This window comes from Muntiacus reevesi, chromosome 9 (assembly GCF_963930625.1).
Source record: "Muntiacus reevesi chromosome 9, mMunRee1.1, whole genome shotgun sequence".
Classification (NCBI taxonomy): domain Eukaryota; kingdom Metazoa; phylum Chordata; class Mammalia; order Artiodactyla; family Cervidae; genus Muntiacus; species Muntiacus reevesi.
Genome location: NC_089257.1, coordinates 41,974,729 through 41,988,481, shown reverse-complemented (window position 1 = coordinate 41,988,481; position 13,753 = coordinate 41,974,729). Strand labels below are relative to the sequence as shown.

The following is a 13,753-nucleotide window of genomic DNA, read 5'->3' as shown; positions in this document are numbered from 1 at the left end:
CATCCTGATTTAGCTGTACTCTGAATGTATCTCCTCATATTTACTGAATTGTAGCTGTAAAATCTCAGAAGACACAAATTACTTTTTTTGTTTTACCTAGATCAATATCCCATATAATTTAGAACAAAGTACATTTACTTACGGGCTTCCCTGGTGGTTCACTGGCAAAGAATTTGTCTCTCAGTGCAGGAGATGAGAGTTTGATTCCTGGGTTGGAAGATCTCCTGAAGGAGGAAATGGCAACCCATTCCAGTGCAACTTCCCTGGGAAATCCCACAGACAGAGGAGGGCTACAGTTCACGGGCTAGCAAGAGAGTCAGACATGACTTAGCGATTGAACAACAACAAATATTTATTTATAAATTAACAAGTCTTAGCTCTTCATTAACTAAATAAGGTAATGCTAATATAATAGAGGAAAATAAAAAAAATTAAAAATTTACAAACTTAGATAAATAATATAATACATATTTAATAACGGTTGACACTACTTTCTGAGTTTCAAGCACTCAGCATAATGTAAGTACTTCATAGTTATATGGTAAATACACTGACATTTGTTCTACAGTTGGTGCAAATAGTACTTTGATTATAGTGGATGCTTAATTAATATATATTTAATAAAATCACTAGGAAATAAACTTCTCAAATGTCAATTTCTGATTTGAAAAACATCTGATTGGTATATTGTGCATTTGCTCCAAGAAGAGTTTCTAAACATGAGTGTCCAAAAGGAAAGCCTTGTTCATAGGGGAATAGATTTTGAGAAAAATAAGCAACAAATGCTCTTGCAATTGACCTCAGGTAGGATAGATATATCTTTTTGTCTGTGAGAGAATCTTAGCTCATCAGGGGAGACAACTTGAAGGATGATGGAGAGAATATGAACAGAGATTTTCCATATTCTGAATCTATTGATTTAGGACTTTCTCATAGTCTTTGTTTTATATTTGTTTTAATGGTTCCAAAAAGGAGCTTTATAATTAGTCAAAAAATTTACTAATTTACTAATGAACTAATTTACTAATTTACTAATTTACTAATGAACTAACTAGTGAAGGGCAGAGACAAAGAAGGAGATGAACCTGGTCCTATGAAATACAATTGTGTAAAAGAAAAATGTCAACTACAGAAACGGTATTTTGAGTGGCCATTAGATGCATAAGGCTATAAGTAAAGGAAACATTATATTTAATACAAGTTCTTATGTTATCGCAAATAATTAAGAAAAAAATAAAAGCTTTTCAGACCTAATGGTCATTGGTAAAGAGGGGGAGGAACAGAAGACTTAAGTTGACACTTGAAATTCAATACAAGTGATGTGCACATAGCAGGGCACAGTGAGAACAAATCTTAAAGGAACTGCTAAGGATAAAGGGGTAACACCCATGAATTTAACAGTAATGGATTTATTTTCTGACAGCTTAAGTAGAGGAAGGTAAAGATGTGTGACTCATTTTTGGGAAAACACTGAAGGTCTGAATAATTAGTTGAAAGCACTCTGAGACAGTGTATTTCAGAGGGATCTGGCCTAGAAGAAACCAATTTAAGAGAAAAAAAAATAGCGAGCTGCAAAACTGAAAAATATTCTAATCAAACTTGCTTTCCGATTATGATCAAACAGAATGACTTACCACTACTGTAGATCCTTTATGCCAGACTAGGTACAGTCTAGTCTTCAAAGTCATTACTTTGAATTAAATGAATTTTTCCCTCAATTCCAATTGGTAGGTGACCAAGACAGAAAAAAACCACTAATGATGATTAGCAAGCACAAAAGCAAAAGCTAAGGGGAATCTCTGTCAGGAGTCATGGACCAGGAAGAAGTCATACAGTCCACTTAATTTTTCTGCCTGAAAAAAAAAAAAAAAAAAAAAGGCATGCAGAAACATAAAATCTGATGATTGGTTACTTAAAGACATTGAGAAAAGAGACGGAAAATTAGAGAGGAGTCATTGGGCAGAGAAAGTAAGATGGTATCCTCCTAATCTAACTAAAGTATATTTTGCCAAAATAATTCATTCTAATTTTTAATTTTGCAGTCTTAACAGGAGTTAAAAGATGACATAGAAGGAGTACTTCTTGATTCCACTACTCAGATCACCATGCTCAGACCCAATGGCTCAGTCTTCATGCCCTCTGTGCTAACGCTCATTGGGATTCCTGGCCTGCAGTCTGTGCAGTGTTGGATTGGGATTCCATTCTGTTTCATGTACCTTATGGCGATGATTGGGAATACTCTAATTTTAGTGATAATCAAATATGAAAACAGCCTTCATAGTCCAATGTACATTTTTCTGGCCATGTTGGGGGCCACAGACATTGCACTTAGCACTTGTATTCTCCCCAAAATGTTAGGCATCTTTTGGTTTCATTTGACAGAGATTTCCTTTGATGTCTGTCTTCTACAAATGTGGCTTATTCACTCATTCCAGGCAACTGAATCAGGTGTTTTACTGGCCATGGCCCTAGATCGCTATGTGGCCATCTGTAACCCCTTGAGACATGGCAGTATCTTCTCCCAAAATCTCTTGACTTACATTGGAATTGGTGTGATACTCAGGGCTGTCGTTCTTGTAGCACCATGCATAGTGCTTATCAAATATCGTCTTAAATTCTACCGAACCACAGTCGTCTCCCACTCTTACTGTGAGCACATGGCCATTGTGAAGCTGGCTACTGAAGATACACGGATCAACAAGATATTAGGTCTGTTTGTTGCCTTCACTATCTTAGGATTTGACATCAGCTTTATCACTTTGTCCTATGTTCAGATCTTTGTCACTGTCTTTCAACTACCCCATAAGGAAGCAAGAGTGAAAGCCTTCAATACATGCATCGCTCATATTTGTGTCTTCCTGCAGTTCTACCTCCTTGGCTTCTTCTCTTTCTTCACACACAGGTTTGGTTCTCACATACCACCATACGTTCATATCCTTTTATCTAGCCTTTACCTTTTAGTTCCACCTTTTCTCAACCCAATCGTCTATGGAGTGAAGACCAAACAAATCCGTGACCATGTCCTGAAAATGATCTTCTCCAAAAGACATCCTGATCATTAGTGGCTCCTTCTGTAGAGATGTTAGGTTAGTCTAAATTAGCAACTATAATATGGTGAGAAGTTACATCATGAACAAATATCTACAACTGAAAACAATCTTTAAAGCTCAAATGCTGATAGTTTAACAAATCCTCAAATACTTAAAAACTTGGGTTTGCTATTCACATAAAGAATAAGCTCTCTTATGTGGACATTTCAAATTGTTTCTGTTACTCTTGTTTGGTCCTGTTTAAGCCTAGAATTTCCCTTCTAGCAATATATATTGACAGCAAAATTACAGAAAACAGCACTTTATTTCCAGTAATTTTCAAGCACCGTGAAATATATCAATATTTTCAGGTTGCTAAACCAATTCAAAGCTATAATTCTAGTTATGTTTCACTTTCTAATATTTGTTTATGAATCTATATTTTGACTTTTTAAAATTACTTATCTATTTTTGTCTACTTTCTCTGAATAACTGCTGGATATATAAGCTATGTAAGATTAGTAATATCAATATCAGAAATATAAAATCTGTATGATGCTGACCAAAGTCTATCAACACTGAGGAGTTTTCACAATAAAGCATGCATTAAAAAATACTAATAGAAACTTTCAGCATATCAAAAATATGCATTTTTTAGCCAAAAAATCCAATCAGTATCTAAATAGAAAACATCCTTCCAGAGAGAAATAGTTTAATGATTTTGTCCAATTTGAGATTTGCTTGAAATTAGAGCTTTAGTTCTAGCATTGAACACATATACAAATACATTTTCACTGCATTTAGAAATTTCATGCTGCAAGCATCTTGAGTAGAGGAACTGTGTCTAATTGGTGCTTTTGTCAACAGTAAGGTAATGCTTGAGGCTTCTTCAAACTTCAGAAAAATGGCATTGAATAATGAACAATTAAGACATGTTCTTACTGTTGATCAATGGTATTCAAAATCAACAAACAAAGAGACTTTAGGGTAATAAAAAAACTTAAGAAAAACACATTAAACAAAGAGAGATATCTGAATATGTAGTTGTAAACTAATGCATAGTCAAAGAAAGAAATAACCCAACATTTCACTACAAAAAAAAAAAAAAAAAAAAAGAAAAAGAAAGAAAAAGGAATCATGTCATTTAAGAGGAAGAAGCAGATAATTACTTTGGAAGAAATAATTTTGTTGAATAAAGCAGAATGAACTTGTGTCATCATGTACTTTTGCAACTGACCTCAGGTAGGTCAGATACTAAACAGCATGTGGAATCTTTGGAATGTTTGCTCTTGACCAAGGATTGAACCCATGCCCCCTGTATTAAAAGGGATGAGTCTTAACCACTGGACTGCCAGGGAAGTCCTGGACTAAGTTTTTAATAAAATTTTTATAAACCTGAGGTATATGAAGAAAGAAAAAATACAGTGAGGGAATTAATAAAGCAATATGTTAGTGAATCTGAGATGTACAAATATTTCTTTAATCAGGTAACAAAAACTTAATTACTTTTAAATCTGTTACAGCATTAAGTGTTTCAAAAAGTTGTGGCAACCATAGTGCATAATGAATAACTGATGAAGCATCCACCTCTCAAAAGAAGTAAAATAGCAAATATATGAATTCTCCCCAAGAGGTTATAGCATGTAATGTGCACAGAATGAAGATAAAAAGTTGTGATATCCCTTAATAAGAAACCAAAGCAAATGGAATGTGATGATAATAACCAATTAATTATGCAGGATTGGGAGAACCATATTCCAAAATATGAAGTGCAAAATATGCCAATGTGCATAAATTATACTAGAAAAAGCACATACATTTAAAAAACTCAGTAAGAAAAATCAACCTAGCTGTATCAACAACAACAAAAAAAGCAAACACATTCCATGTCCATCAGAATGCCTGGCTTCATTTATCTTCTGGAGTATGAGAAAAGACAAACAACATTAACCATAAAATTACATCATCATACACAAAAGTAATTTTCAAATGAGTTATGTAGGGTATAATATGACTGTGGGTTGACAGTCACGTTTTTTAAGCCTATAATTAGCTAAAGAGACCAATAACAAGGTGTAATAATCGAGCAACTATTTGTTGTCTCTAAAATAGAAGATTAGAAATAGGTCAATTAGTAAGAGTTGACAGTTCCAGAGAAAATACAAGCAAAGTAATTACCTTACTTTTCATAAGAATTAATAGTTAGAATTTAAACATTGATTCAGGTGATTAGAAGAAAGTAATATAACCACTAATGCAGATATATTTCCTTTGATTTTTGAAATATAATTATCATACAGAAAAGTGTAAATAACCAATTTTTATAAAGTTCATGAAAATAACTTCTAGATGAAGAAACAATTTCTCATTCCTTACAAGTCTTGTGTTGTGCTCCTTCACCACTACAGTCTCCCATTGTTCCTAAAGATAATCTCTATATTAATAGCTAAAGTAATTATACATTTTTCTATATATGTTGACAACCTAAGCATGCATTCTTAAACCTTATAGTTTAGTTTTGCTGATTTTTCAATTTAAAATAATTGGAAGTACATAGTATTGATTTTTTTCTGTTTTACTTCTTGTGAATTTTTGGCTAGAATATTTCTTGTACATTTATCATGCTCATGTTCCTTGCTGCATAATGTATTCTGGTATGAATATACTACCGCTTCTTTACCCATTCTCTGTTTATGGGCATTGGGAAGATTTGATTATGAAGAACACAATTTTAAACATTCTTGTATATGTATCGTGGTGCACTTAGAGTGATGATTTCTGCACCTAAAAGTCATATTGCTAATTCATAGGGTACTGCCAATGTTAGCAAGTGGTGTAATGCATTTCTAAATGCTGGTTCAATTATATTCACTGGCAGAATATAAGAATCTTTACTACTGGACATCTTTAATAATATTTGAAATAGCTTCTCATCATTTTAGCCATATGGTACATTTATAATAGTAGTTCTTTGTGATTTTAGTTACCATTTTCAAATAAATAATCAGTTCAGTTCAGTTCAGAGAGTTCTTCAAGAAAATTAGAGATACTAAGGGAACATTTCATGCAAAGATGGGCACAATAAAGGACAGAAATGGTATGGACCTAACAAAAGCAGAGGATACTAAGGAGAGGTGACAGGAATACACAGAAGAACTATACAAAAATGTTCTTCATGACCCAGACAATCACAATGGTGTTATCACTCACCTAGAGCCAGACATCCTGGAATGTGAAGTCAAGTGGGTCTTAGGAAGTATCACTAGGAACAAAGCTAGTGGATTTGATGGAATTCCAGTTTGAACATGAGTTGCTCACATTCCTTGCTTCATCCTTGCAATAAAACGGTTCCTGCTCTAACTCACAACTTTTCAGTTTCCTTGTTCTCCTGTGCTTTGCTCATAGGGGTTTGGCAAGAAAGTTGTTTTCACATAGGATATAAGCACTACTGTATTCAGTGTTAAATACTTCCTAATATTAGATCTTCTGGAGTTAACACGAAAAACAAAAAAAAAAATTTTTCCATCATAGGGGAATGGAATGCAAAAGTAAGATGTCAAGAGATACCTGGAGGAACAGTCAAGTTTGGCCTTGGAATGCAAAATGAAGCAGGGCTGATTCTAACAATGTTTTGCCAAGAGAATGCACTGGTTATAGCAAACACTGTTATAGCAAACACCTTCTTCCAACAACACAAGAGATGACTCTACACATAGACATCACCAGATGGTCAATACCAAAATCAGATTAATCATATTCTCTGTAGCTAAAGATGGAGAAGCACTATACAGTCAGCAAAAACCAGACTGGGAGCTGGCATTCAAAAATAGATTATCATGGCACCCAGTCCCCTCACTTCATGATAAATAAATGGGGAAACAATGGAAATAGTGACAGACTTTAATTTCTTGGGCTCCAAATCACTGCAGAAGGTGACTGCCACCATGAAATTAAAAGACATGTGCTCCATGGAAGAACAGCTATGGCAAACCTAGACAACTATTATAAAGCAGAGACGTTACTCTGCTGACAAAGGTCTGTACAGTCAAAGTTGTTTTTTGCAGTAGTCATGTATGGATGTGAGAGTTGGACCATAAGAAGGCTAAGTGCCACATAAGAATCCATGCTTTTGAACTCTGGTGTTGGATAAGACTCTTGAGTGTCTCTTGGACTACAAGGAGACCAAAACAGTCCATCCTAAAGGAAATCAATCCTGAATATTCATCAGAAGGACTGATGCTGAAGCTGAAGCTCCAATACTTTGTCTACCGGATGCAAAGAGCCGACTCATTAAACAAACAAACAAAAAAAAACACCTGATAATGGGAAAGATTGAGGGCAGGAGGAGAAAGGGACAAGAGAGGACCAAATGGTTAGATGGCATCACCAAATCAGTAGACATGAGCTTGAGTATGCCCTGGGTGATGGCAAAGGGTAGGGAAGCCTGGTGTGCTGCAGTTCATGGTGTTGCAAAGAGACACAACTGAGCGACTGAGCAACCAAATATATTTAAGCATACCGAAGTTCCTGTGATCAAGATGTTGTGGGAAAATTCTAGATCTCCATTTCTGATAAGACCTATCTCTTTAACCTCCTATCTCTTGAGACAGGAAGTGCCCAATCCGCGCACTGCTGACTTCTTTTTCCCTTTATATTTGCAAGTCTTACTTCTTATAGAGCTTGCATGCTTGCTAAAAGGCTTCAATCATGTCTGACTCTTTGTGACCCTAGCACTCTAGCGTGCAGGTCTCCTCTGTCCAGAGGATTCTCCAGGCAAGTATACTGGAGCAGGCTGCCAAGCCTTTCTCCAGGGGATCTTCCTGACCCAGGGATCAAACTCATATTTCTTACGTCTGTCTTCTCTATTGTCAGGTGGGTTCTTTACCGCTAGTGCCACCTAGGAAGCTCCTTACAGAACTTGCTGAGCAACAAAGCCCCATCTGCCCCACCATTTGCAAACACACTACTGCCTTGATCACTGATATGCATCTGGAAATCTTTAGAATGATGTTGAATGGTCAACAGTAAATAAGTAGAGGAAATAAGAAGAGGCAGTTGTTTGCTTTATTTCCAATTGCCTTTCCTTAAAAAGCATGAGATAAAGTAGGCCAATGTGCTCAGCCATTGAATGGAGTTCTACTCTATGAAGCTTTCCAACTTGGCATTTCTTTTCTGTGTCACCTATGTGAGAATAAGAGGAATACCAATTTCTAGTGCTCTGGGAAGCACAATTGTGCTCTTTGATAAAGACAACATTGTCATCTCTTGCTGGACTGGATACATCCAGTCTCCTGGAAATTGAGTGAGAAGAGTATGCCAAGAAATGTTCATTTCCTTCTGGCCCTGAACCTCCTTCTTTGTCTCATGGAGTTATAAAAAATAAATAAATAACTCTCTGAAATTGCAAAAGTTTAATGAATTTGTCAGCAGGGAAATTGATGTTCCACGCAAGTTTTTTGTAACTAAGACCAGCAAAGAACAGCCTTCTCTTGCAAAGAACAACTTATTTTTATAACTAGGACCAGCAAAGAACAACCTGCCACTTCTCTCTCCTGCTTATAGAAACTAAGTGGATAGTTAGGAATGTGTCCTAGGTTAAGTGGAGATGACATTATATCTTGAAGTACAGACACAGGTACAAAACAATTAATAGAAATTGCAGAAAAAATAAAAGCCCATGTCATAAAAATAAGTGTTAATGCATTTTGATATAGTCTGACTTTGAACTTCTAGGAATTACAATCAAACAGTAATAATAAATTTGAGAGTCTGCTTTGGAAGATCATGAGGTTAAGGGCAGTGAGCATCAGGCTATTGGAGATGTTGAGTAGACCTGCGGATGTTTTAGTTGAATGAGAGAGGATCTTAAATGATTTGAAAACTATGTATCTTCAGCTGTTGTATATGAAGATACAGAGTTCAAAAAAGAAGACAGGGTTAGACGTTAGCTCAATATAAGCTCAACTTCTTGTAAGAGTTGTACAGTAATTACGCACATAGTTGTGGAAAGCATCAGCATATACATAATCAGCTGTCAGGAAGCTATACTGAATTCTGCATGAAAGGGAGATTTGATAGAACAATCTACAGTACATTTCAAATTTAAACACTATGAGTAAAAATAAGGGTCGTTTGGGCTAGTGAAGCACTCAGAAAACTATCTGGAGGTGATGACTTGATTTATGGAGAAATGATTTGCATAGTTTAGAACATCCACACTTTAAAAAGGTATTGTTCAGCTTGATTTAGACTTCAATTACTAATTACTATGCTACTTTTCTACTTTAACTTCAAAAATATATATATTCATTGACCCATGCTCTTGTTATCCTTACAGCTGAACTTTATAGTCCATTACCAGTGTTTAGTTACTGGAAAGTGTCAAGTGTTCCTAGCAACAGCCTTTGTATTGCAATGAGATATCATTTCAGTAATTTCTTTTTTCTGTTCCTGCTGGCTCCCAAGACAATTCCACCTGAAAGTGCTCATGTGTTTTTTCATTATTCTCCAGAGAACATCTTGAACAATTCTCCAAGAGGACCACTCTAAACTTTTTGTGTTTCAGCCTTCATAGAAGAAACATCATTCACTCAACCTTACCCCAAACCTCATCAGCATCTTCTCATTGCTCTCCTGGTGAAACATCCAAGGACTCTCTTCTCCTCCATCATGAACTTTCTAACCCTATTAATTTTACTAAATAATGCTTTCAAAGGGCAGAATATGTGGTAAAGAGACAGATCGAGGACTGTAGGTACTAAAAACCTGAGAAGTGGAGATATAAGACTCATGTCCTATGTCAGAATTTCCAAGATCATAAAAAAAATGTACAGCTGCCATTGTTGATCTGATGTCTGGGCACTGAAGCAAGCTCATATTTGAAAGTTATTTGCTGAAAAGGAACTTCATGGTAAGGAGACATTTGTTATTTTTAGTACTGGATTGTTCTGTGGAAACAACAAGACCTGCTACAGTGAAAGGACAGCAAAGTGTCGGGAGAAAGCTGAGAAGAAAGAAAAGTGAGGCCAAAGGACTTTGATGCCTTTCTGTATAGTGTATTGTTTCATTTTTTCCTTTTTCTTTTTCATTTTTTTCCTTATTTTAATGAAACATTAAAAAAACAAAAGAGAAGATGGAGTGTAATAGGAAGAGGAGCATGCCAGAAAAGCCCAATCACATGGGCCCCATCATAGGCATGGAGTCCAAATACTTAGTTTTTATGCTGTGGATGTCACAGAATATGGGGGGATAATTATGCTAAAGTGAATACTGGTGAAATACAAATATTTCACTAAAGTGAATATCTTTCCATAGGTCTCAATATTGTCATTTTTTTATTATTGGAAAAAAAAGTTATAAATAAGCTGATGAATGTGTTCTCTTATTTCTGTCATTCAGTAGTTGAGTGACTGGCTGAAAATAGCATAGGTATATGAGAGTAGAGAGATTCAGAGTTTGACCACTGTTGCCCCCTCGCTAAGATGACCCCTAAACTGTCATGTCTATTATGAATGACACTGTGTTTATGCCCTCTGTGCTGACCTTTATTGGGATTCCTGGCCTAGAAACTGTACAGTGCTGGATTGGGATTCCATTCTGTGCAATGTACATCATTGCTTTGATGGGAAATTTTCTACTTTTGATCGTCATCAAATCTGAACCCAGTCTCCATGAGCCTATGTATATCTTCCTGGCCATGTTGGGAGCCACGGACATTGCACTTAGCACCAGTATTGTCCCCAAGATGCTTGGAACTTTTTGGTTTCACTTGTCAGAGATCTATTTTGATGCTTGCCTCTTTCAGATGTGGCTCATCCACACATTTCAGGGTATTGAATCGGGAGTCCTGCTGGCCATGGCTCTGGACCGTTATGTAGCAATCTGTTATCCTTTGAGGCATGCTACAATATTCACTCAACAACTAGTCACTAACATTGGACTTGGAGTGACATTGCGGCCAGCCATCCTTGTTATCCCATGCCTACTGCTCATAAAGTGTCGTTTGAAACTCTACAGAACCAAGTTAATATCCCACACTTACTGTGAACATATGGCCCTGGTGAAGCTTGCCACTGAAGATGTTTACATCAATAAATTCTATGGTCTCCTTGGGGCTTTTATTGTCGGTGGCCTTGACTTCATTTTGATCACCCTCTCTTATACACAGATATTTATCACTGTCTTCCATCTGCCCCAGAAAGAGGCACGGCTTAAGGCATTCAATACATGTATTCCCCACATATGTGTCTTCCTCCAGTTCTATCTCCTTGCTTTCTTCTCCTTTTTCACTCACAGGTCTGGGTCTTATATCCCATCATATATACATATCACCTTGTCCAACCTTTACCTATTGGTACCACCTTTCCTCAATCCATTTGTCTATGGGGTGAAGACCAAGCACATCCAAGATAAGGTAGCAAAAGTGTTCTGTTCCAAAGATCAGGCTTGACCCTGATAGAGCAAGTTTCTCCTATGGATTTATTGTCTTATGTCTTGGGCATATGTGATCTGCAAAACCAGTTAGTGGCTTGAAGTATCATCTTACTTGATGATGAATACTTTAGTAAACAAATAAATGATTGCTTTAGAAAGTTCACAGGGCATTGGACTTAAGTCCAAATGAAATTAGAAGAAATTGAGGGAAATAAAGCCTAAGGCTCTCAAAGTCTGAATGCTTTTATTTTGAAAAGTCATAAAAAATGATTTTCGTCATCACCAGGGCGAAGTTTGGCTGAAACAGACAATTGTAGAGATCTTTCTTAAATCCAAGAATGCTGTAATACTTACACAGATTCTTTCATTCTTAGAACTTGAGGATCCACCACCTTAGTATAGTAAGTTTCTGCTACATTCTCCAACTATTGTAAAATCTTCTCTAGAATTTACTTATCCCATCAAAATCTGTCCCTTGCATATCTTCTGATCAAATATATACAGAAATTCACATAAATACCTTCTTCCTGAAGCCTATTTCTATTTATTCATGCTATCATATTGGCAATTTTCATCACACAGAAACTTCTGTTTCAACAAATCTAGGATTAGGACATACAATACTATGCTTATCTTTCATGTTCTTAAGTATTCATTTAATGTCTTTATTTGTATAAAGAGTAACTTGAGTCATAAAGCTTTGATATTTGGGCCATTTTATAAATGTTATGAATGTGGAGGCAAGTTCTAGAATTACTCTAGATAATACTATTCTAAAGTTTGCTAAATTATTTTACTGACTGAACACCAATATCACTTTGACCTAATAAGGAGAGAGGTCTAAGAAACTTGGACAGAAATTATGGAAGTGAAGATTCTTACTGTATTTGTTTCCCAAAGTATCTTTGCTTTTTTTCATAGAAACTTAGGGGTTATTTTTGTTCCTTATTAAGATGCTCATATGCCAATGATAATATGTAATGGAGAAACTACATTTGCATGCCATTCATTAATGACTACAAGCAATCAGTTGTTTGCTAGGAATATTCACTAGAAAAGGCAGATTTCAACTGGGTAGGAAAAAAAATCATTGAGGAATTTTATCACATGCAGGAGTTTTGAAGCGAAATGAGCTTGGTTCAAAACTTGTTCTTGCCATTTCTTATCTACATTTGCAAAACAAATTATTGGCACAAATTAAGCTCTCTAATCTTTAATTATAAAAGAATGATACATGTCTCTTTGAAAACTAAGGATTATGGTTGTCATAGTATAATATAATGGATACCTTTATATAATGGTCTTTACAAGGGGCTTGGTAACTGTTAAGGAATCGGTTTTCATGACCTTCAGCTTTATCATCATCATTATGTTTCCTCATGCAAATCATCATCTCTGCTCTTGTTATTGATAGAAACATTGTGCAGTACATTTCAGACAGTTTATTAGTATCCTAAAAAATGCATTTTAGAACTACAAATTTGAAAATTTTTCATGACCCAATTTAGATACTTTTTGTTGACCTATGCATGTTGAGTGCAATGTTTCTGTATCTGTATCTAGTTTCATTTCTATATTTTTATGTGTCTATAGTCAAATCTGTTAATTTTATGTGACTTTATTACTTAAAATTGTGCATTTGCTTCCTTATTTTTAGCTTTTGAAGTGTGCTAAAAAAATTTAATTATTAAATATGGCTTATTCAATTTGTCCTGTTAGAACTGTTGAATTTTTAACTTGTGTATTTTTAAACTAGAGTAGATATTCACTTCCAATTATTAAAAATACATATAGCTTTAAAGCAAATGTTTCTTCTTGATTAATTCACTTTTTCATTATGAAGTATTTCTCTTTCTCTAGTAATATATCTTGACATAGCTTTAATTTTATTTTCTACTAATTTTTCTTCTAATTCTATAATCTTGTCTTCTCTCTGTAATTCTTTCCTGATTTCTTAGGTTCTGCTTTTGACTTCATAGTTTTGGAATATCCATCTAATTTGTTCTTCTTATCTTTCTCTCTCTTTTATACATTTTGGTTAAATTTTCAATCTTCTTATTTTACTTATTTATTTATTATCTGTTTCTCTATTTCCTTGAACACACTGAACCCAGTACTTGAAAATTATTGACTGTTAATTATGATAAAATGCAACTTTGGATCCTTTTCTATTAATTGTTCTCTTTGTTTCTGAACTCATATTCCTTTTTCTTGCTAAGTCTTATTATGTCTCACTGGGAGTTTGACTTTTTATACATAAAATTGTGAATTCCTGATGAAGTTATAGTTTC

General features: G+C 35.1%; 2 protein-coding genes across 2 annotated transcripts; both read left to right on the top strand.

Annotated features, from left to right (window-relative positions):
• Positions 1–2,105: 2,105 nt before the first annotated feature.
• LOC136175827 (olfactory receptor 52A5-like) lies at positions 2,106–3,062 on the top strand. The gene has a single exon (XM_065946034.1). It carries the CDS (start codon positions 2,106–2,108, stop codon positions 3,060–3,062), a length of 957 nt encoding a protein of 318 aa, XP_065802106.1.
• A 7,465-nt stretch (positions 3,063–10,527) lies between these two features.
• LOC136175074 (olfactory receptor 52A5-like) lies at positions 10,528–11,478 on the top strand. The gene has a single exon (XM_065945388.1). It carries the CDS (start codon positions 10,528–10,530, stop codon positions 11,476–11,478), a length of 951 nt encoding a protein of 316 aa, XP_065801460.1.
• Positions 11,479–13,753: the final 2,275 nt, after the last annotated feature.

Bases quoted from the DNA above. Each gene is read 5' to 3' on its own strand.
- LOC136175074 (XM_065945388.1), top strand. From the start codon at position 10,528: ATGTCTATTATGAATGACACTGTGTTTATGCCCTCTGTGCTGACCTTT.
- LOC136175827 (XM_065946034.1), top strand. From the start codon at position 2,106: ATGCTCAGACCCAATGGCTCAGTCTTCATGCCCTCTGTGCTAACGCTC.